General features: G+C 48.3%; 1 protein-coding gene across 1 annotated transcript in view; it reads right to left on the bottom strand.

Moving 5' to 3' along the window:
- Positions 1–2,553: 2,553 nt before the first annotated feature.
- LOC126548109 (lysosomal alpha-mannosidase-like) overlaps positions 2,554–7,040 on the bottom strand; it is a 98,962-nt gene continuing 94,475 nt past the window's right edge. The window contains exon 23 of the mRNA XM_050196221.3: positions 2,554–2,853. Within this exon, the coding sequence (XP_050052178.1) occupies positions 2,623–2,853 (231 nt within the window). The 3' untranslated portion in view covers positions 2,554–2,622. The remainder of the gene's footprint in view (positions 2,854–7,040) is intronic.

The raw sequence follows: 7,040 nt of genomic DNA, 5'->3' as shown, positions 1-7,040 counted from the left end.
GTCGATGAGAGCGGAATGATTGGATAAAAAGTCCAATCCAAGGATAACTTCGTGAGGGCAGTTGTCGATCACAGTAAAGAGAACAGAAGTAGGGCGGCCTGCTATACTTATACGCGCAGTACACATTCCAAGTACAACCAGCACGCCGCCGTCGGCCACACGAAGCACTCGGGTGGCTGCTGGGGTGAGGACCTTCTTTAAACGTCTACGTAGGCTTGCACTCATCACAGATACGTGGGCTCCAGTGTCGACGAGTGCTTGGACAGGTAAGCCGTCTATGTTAAGGTCAATTACACTTCTCTTTGTGGGCACAGACAGAGAGAGGATTTGCTGCAGTAGTGGGCAATGCAGCACCACCTCCGAGGGCCGCATTTCTTAGTTTTGCGAAAGGGTGCCGCCAAAAGCCACAGGGGACGAAAGGCGATACGGCTGCGGTGAACGGGAAGATGGGCGACGTGTTTGCGGTGAACAAGACTGGTGTCCGCGCGGCGTTGGTGAGCGACTGTACCACGTGTTCCTAGCAAAGTTGTCGACGCTGTTAGACTCGGTGGTGGGTGAAGCATTGCGGGCATTTCCATTAAAACGGCTCAGGTTGGTCGGCGTGCGAGGTGTTGAGGGCAACGAGTTGCGACAGTATCGGGCGACATGACCGATGCGGCGACAGGTGAAGCATATCGGCCGGTCCTCTGCGGTTCTCCACTCAGTCGGATTGCGATAACGCGGCGAGAAGCGTCGGGGTGGAGCGAAAATAGTAGAAGGGCGTTCGTTGGCTCTGGGGTTGGTGACAGCACAGACAGAATGTAGGTCAAAGTTTTCAAGTTCCTGTCGAACGATGGCTTGGACGAGGGGAACTGAAAAAGGGGTAGCATCAGGGCTACGCGAACAGGAAGCTGCGGGCGCCATCGCGTCCAGTTCACGTCGAACGATTCGCACCACGTCCTTTGATGGCGACGCATGCTGTTGTGCGGGCTGATCTTCACACGTCGATGTTGCGGCAGTATTGGGAAGTTTGGTGAATGGGTGCAGGACGCGTCGACTTTTGGCCTGCTCGAATTGTCGGCACTCTTTGATGATAGCATCAACTGTAGAGCAGCTTTTGCACGTGAGCAGATTAAAGGCGTCGTCAGCGATTCCCTTGAGCACATGCCGTACCTTCTCAGCTTCTGTCATGTCGTGATCGGCTTTACGACAAAGCGTGAGCACGTCTTGGATATACGAAACACAGGACTCTGTGGGGGATTGGGCACTAGAGGCCAGTTGCTGCTTTGCGGCAATTTTACGGCCAGCTAGTTTGCCAAACAACTCTGTTAGCTTCTCTTTGCATTGGTCCCAGCTGGTCAGCTCTTCTTCATGGTTATCGAACCACACCTTTGCCGTGCCTCTTAGGTAGAACAACAAGTTAGCGAGCATAAGCGTAGGGTCCCATCTGTTGATTCCACTCACACGTTCGTACATAGCCACCCACTCTTCAACGTCGGCGCCATCAGTCCCGCAGAAAGTTCCGGGATCCTTGGATTGCACAACCACAACCGAAGGGGACAGCGACGTAGCGTGCGATGGTGACCTTGGAGGCGGCAACGACGTTGATCCCGAGTGCTCACCGTCATTCATGGTGAGGACGGTGATGCGACGTCCAATGCGGAGCTCCGTTTCCAGCCGTGGTACCCAGCACCTCCCACCAATATGTTACGGGGATGTTGGGAGTATAAAACTGTATTTACAATGTATATACAAGGAGAGTCAATTGGGTTAAAAATGGCTGACTAGTAACAACACGCAGCAGCCAGCGTCTCGAGATCTTCTTCTTCTTCTCTCTCTTCTTTCACCCTTCCGTAACAATATTTCGCGGGCTTTCTTTAAACGCCGAAAAAACGCCCCTCCCCCACCCCGCACAACTTAACTTTGTCCATGTCTGTTGCACACCTCATTGCTTCCGCCCATGAAAGGGCTCTTAAGAACAGCAGACGCTCCGGAGGTATCAAGTACGGCGTCATTTACGATTTACGACGATTTTGTTTGCTTCTGTGATTGGCTGGCGGAGTAACACAACCCCGCGCGGTCCTTGCGCCTTGGTTACCAACTGCTGTTTTTTACGTTGTATTCTACTATAGTAATCTTTATTTTACGCTTCTTGCCTGCGTGAGTCCATTTGACGTAGTTCCTTGTTCGCCAAGTAAAGGAGAGGTGTATCGCACAGGTACGCCTGTGAGATACACCTTATTTCATTTCTCTTTTGCGGGTTTACGGCTCTTTATGGCGAATGGTGGGCGTTATTCACATTTGTACTAGTAACGGTACAACCCCCTCCCCCTCATTTGCATAGGAAAGTTACTTTGGGTCGCCCCCCCCCCCCCCCCCCCACACACCCCCGAAAAAAGTATCCTGGGTACGTGCCTGTACCTCCCTATATAGCGAGGGACCCTGACGGAAACCGTGTGCCTGTAGGGTCTATTCCAAGTCTGTCCATGTCGCCCGGGCACACACCCCTACATGCTTCTTTATATTTTTTCCTCATGCAACACTTCTGACAAACAAAAATAGAGAAAGTTCTAAGCTGCAGTCGAAGGCTTTATTCAGTCAGCTGACGAAAAAAGAAGCGCCCCTGCTGTCGCAAGCGTTCCCCTAGCGCAGCTTGGGCGAAAGGGAAGCATAGAAGGTCCTGATGCGACCGTCCAACAGTTGTACCGAATAGTTGTCTTGCTCGTGGACGACACCCGAGCCGCCACTGGGCGCCGATGGGCCGCCCGACGTCTGTGTCTGCCGCCACTGCAGGCGCCGCATCTCGTCCAGCAACATGTGCCCCGACAGGCTTGCCTCGTGCACGTCCTCCAAGAGGTTGCTCCTGAGCAGATGCTGCGGAACGCGTGCGCGAAGCCGCTGTTACTTATCGCGTGCATGCCTTACTTTCCTGGTGTTCGTTTTGCTGCTAACGGCACTTGTTAGGTAGATATAAGGTTCGATTGTTGCCCGTTCCGTCCTTCCTTCCTCGTACTTTTGCAAGGTCGTGAAAGTCAGCCGGTTCTCTTGCCTTTTGTGCTTGAGCTTACGGGCGTCTTAAGCGCAAAGGAGGTGGCCGCCGCCACCGCATTCTATGTTAGCTTGAGTGTTAAACTTACTCTAATTCGAATAAAGGAAAACAAATAAAAAAGAAGGACAGTAATGCAGTAGTAGTAGTAATATAGTAGTATACATAATTACTAATATACAGTAATTCCCTTCGCCCATTTCTTAGGTTATCCTTGGCGCTCTTCACGTAAAGATAACAAAATTTCAGATCTGGTGATTTCAATCACGCGACGCAATGAGCCCCCTTTCGATTTTCTGTGTACTCAATGGCTAAAGTTATCTTGCCTTATTTTAACAGGCCAACTGGTTAGAATGCTTTGCAATTTTTTTTTTAGATCAGCTGGTGAGCGCTAACGAAGCACCGAAAGCAAAACGCAATTTTTGACGACTTTATATTTTGCTACGGACTGTATCGAGGCATAAAAGAGTCGTCTCGTACTTGGGACCGCCTATTTAGATAGCTGCGCAATGCCGAAAAGTTCAGCCAATGGCCGTGCCTAAAATACCGTGGTGGAGGGTCTTCGTGCGGGCTTCGTTTCGGCACTTTGCTCATGCCCCCTTAAGACTGTTCAAACCACACTCTCCTTCATTATTGCTAAAAGACTTGCGCAAGAGCTTGCGACGTAATGATATCATATGTGATCTAACAGGTTCATTGTGACCCTGCAGTGCATTCTTATCCGTCTTTATTTTTCACTAGCTTTTATACCGCGAAGGTGATAAAAATTTTACAATCGTAAATAAACCGGTATGAAAGCTATAATACCGCTAGTGAAAGAAGCCTTGTTTAATTGACTGTCATCAAATTAGGTAGTCTGTTCCTTATATTATCGTTTATCGTACTTTTCATCATATCGTTCATCAAAAGTAACAGAAAATCGGCGAACGCATTTGAGGAAGAGAGAGAGAGAAAGGCAAAGGAAAGACAGGGAGGTTAACCAGAGATTATCTCCGGTTGGCTACCCTGTACTGGGGGAGGGGAAAGGGGATGCAATAGGTGAGAAAGAAAGAAGGATAAAAAAAGGGAAAAAAAAACCTAAGCACACACACGCACGTACACACGACCTATTTCTGTGGGCACTGTCACGCAGCCCGCAAAGGCATTCCTAGTCTTACGCAGTGTCACCGTACAGTCCTACGCCCCACAGTGTAGTGTCACAATTTGTCAGAAAGTCACAATTTGTCAGAAAACAAGATCCTTGGAAACTGGCCTACGCGAACATCAGCGCGATCCACTATGAAGGCGCTGCTGCGATTTGAGGAAGAGGAAAGCATACTACTGCTGGTGCATGCTACCGCCGGTGTAGTGCGGTGTAAATGCACCTGGAAGTGTTCATATAATATGAACCCTATATCGCAATAAAATCGAGTCCCTCGGTGCAACTCTTCCCTGTCATGGTATTGACGAAAAAAAAAAGCGTAGTGAAAAAAAAAAAAAACAAGGCCAAAGGCACATTGCACAGGACAGGTGCTATCTTGTATAAGTATTTGTCCAATTTCTTCTTTTCTACGGTTTTCTGTTTTCGTGTTTCATTATATTTAGCCCAAGAAAATGTTTTCGTTAGCATTCAATTCATATACACTTTTACGTGGTACGGTACACATTGTTAAAACACATAATAAAAGCGGCCTCCTCCTGCAATAGCATGCTCTCCTCTTTCTCAAATGCGACAGCGAATTTTGTTTCTTTTCATCAAATTATCCTCTTAGCTTTTCTATTTTAAAGAGAACTGACAGTGGTTCAAAGTAAGAGCGCAATGTTTTATTGTTGCTATTGTTGTTCAAAGGCCTTGCCTTGCCCGACAGCTTATGATGTATTATTTTGATAGCAACATCACACATGAAGTATCGTTTGATTATGGTCTTTAAAAAGACGGCAAATAAAAGTATTAAGTTAAGCCAGATTTGTGAAGAGCGCGCCTAGATTGATGAATAGGTCAACGTTGCAGTGAACGAAGGCTTAGAACAAGCCAGCAGGGATGTACAAACGAAAGATTGATGGCAACACATTTTGATATTTCCGCACCAACACCCCGCGACGTCATAAACTTTAGCAGCGCCTAGTGGAGGCGAAGCTATCTTTTACCAAGAAAGAATAGTACACTGTATTCCAAAGTGAATGAAATCTCAAACTGGAAGGAATCTCAATGAAAAAGCGGCGGTCGGCTAAAACACACGGCAGCGTCAGCCCGGAGCCCGGCAGCCAAAATGTAGCTGCTCGCCATCGACAAAGCCGGGCTTGACAGTGTCAGCCGGCGCGCCCGCCGGAAGCGGCGAAAGCAGGAGGGCAGCGTGGACTAATCGGGGCTCGACTGCATCCTTCTTCCGGCCGCCAAAATTTGAACCTCGCCGCCGCTACCCCAGGGCTCTACTCTGGACGCTTACAAAATGGCGCTGATGGCCCTGTTTTGCTTTCGTAACGTGACGTAAACTTGACGCTTTGCCGATGAAACTGAAATGAAGGCACTGAACCTAACGTTCTTGATGAAGCAAAGCAGTTTTCCTCCCCAGTAAAAATAAAGCGGCTAGCTCAAAGCGTACGATTATTCCGCCGAAAACGCTTCTCGCTTCCGTCATCTGCTTCATTAGCTAGGATGTGTCTCCGGGAGACGGAATGAGTAATCGTATGTTGGCGCCAACGCGCTTGTTTTCTAACTTCAGACAGCACAAGCGATCTACCAGTGGTGATGAGCGCGCGTTCTAGGCCGCGTTATCGCTGTCTCGCAAAATGCAAGTGACTCAGTCCGACTCGGCTAGCTGAGAAATGGCCGAATATCACCGTTGCGTTGCGCGCGCCAGAAGTATCCGCTTGCTGGACGCAAGCGCCAGTAGTGCCATCTCCTGTTCACTTCGCTGCTTACCCGCGCCGCCTTGCGTACATTTCCTTTTATAAATTAAAAAGCCGCCGTTGTTTCTGATGATGCGAAAAGTCATTAATCTTGATTACAATACAAACGCAGCAGTGAAAAGTGAAAAATGCCGCCGAAGGTTTCCAATGCTGAACCAATATTATTTCAAATAAACGTGTTTTTTAAACAAACACTCTCAGAAAAGTTTACACCCTTTGAGTCGTATCTTGCCACACAACGATAAACGTCATCTGTCTTGTCCGCACTTCCTTTCTTTAACGCTGCGAGCCCGGTACTTCCCAGTAACGAACGGCATGCGCGTTATCAGCATGACATATCTATAGCATTGCCGACAGGAAAGTAGCGGGCGCGGTGTTTTCAAGAAAGGAAACGCAAGCAAGGCAGATTACGATTATCGTTATGTGGCAGATATACACCCCAAAGGGTGTAAACTTTTTTTAGAGTGAGCGATGGCCCAAAACACAAATGCTAACACCCCCCGCGAGCAAAACTTCCTTTACCCGGCACGAATTTCAAGGCACGTGAGCTCTCGACAGCCAATCAGAGAGTCAACATGGCGGATAATGGCCGCCGTGCAGCCGCCATGCGTGTCGAGCATGGAGGAAGGAAAACTTCCTCCTTCCTCCATGGTGTCGAGAATAGAGCCTTAGAGCCTCCAATCACGATTACCACTGGACAGTGTGAACAATTCGAGCCATTTGTCCGCCTTCTGCAGTCTAGGTTGTGATGAAAAGTTAAAATTGTCAAATTAAAATGAAACCCAAATAATAAGTCGCTGTTTATGTCGCCACTAAATAATAAATAGTTTGCTCGTAAAAAACAAAACATATTTTGTTTTAATTTTACTGTGTACTAAACCTTGGCGCCTATAGCAACACTGAAATCTTGCCGGCAGCCGCCTGCCTTTCGTCGAATGCGTGTGCTGCACGACGAAGGCACGCCGCCATGTTCGCCGCCGAACGTTCACCATGTGGGTCGGCCTTTACAGAAAAAACAAAAGGAGCGGAAAAAGCAATAAATTCTGTACAATCCGTACCACGACGTTAAGGACACTGTTGCCTGGTCTTCTGGCTTTCATCTTGTGCGCTAATAAGCAATTGTTGT

This window comes from Dermacentor andersoni, chromosome 1, assembly GCF_023375885.2.
Source record: "Dermacentor andersoni chromosome 1, qqDerAnde1_hic_scaffold, whole genome shotgun sequence".
Taxonomy (NCBI): domain Eukaryota; kingdom Metazoa; phylum Arthropoda; class Arachnida; order Ixodida; family Ixodidae; genus Dermacentor; species Dermacentor andersoni.
This window is presented reverse-complemented; position numbering and strand designations above follow the sequence as displayed.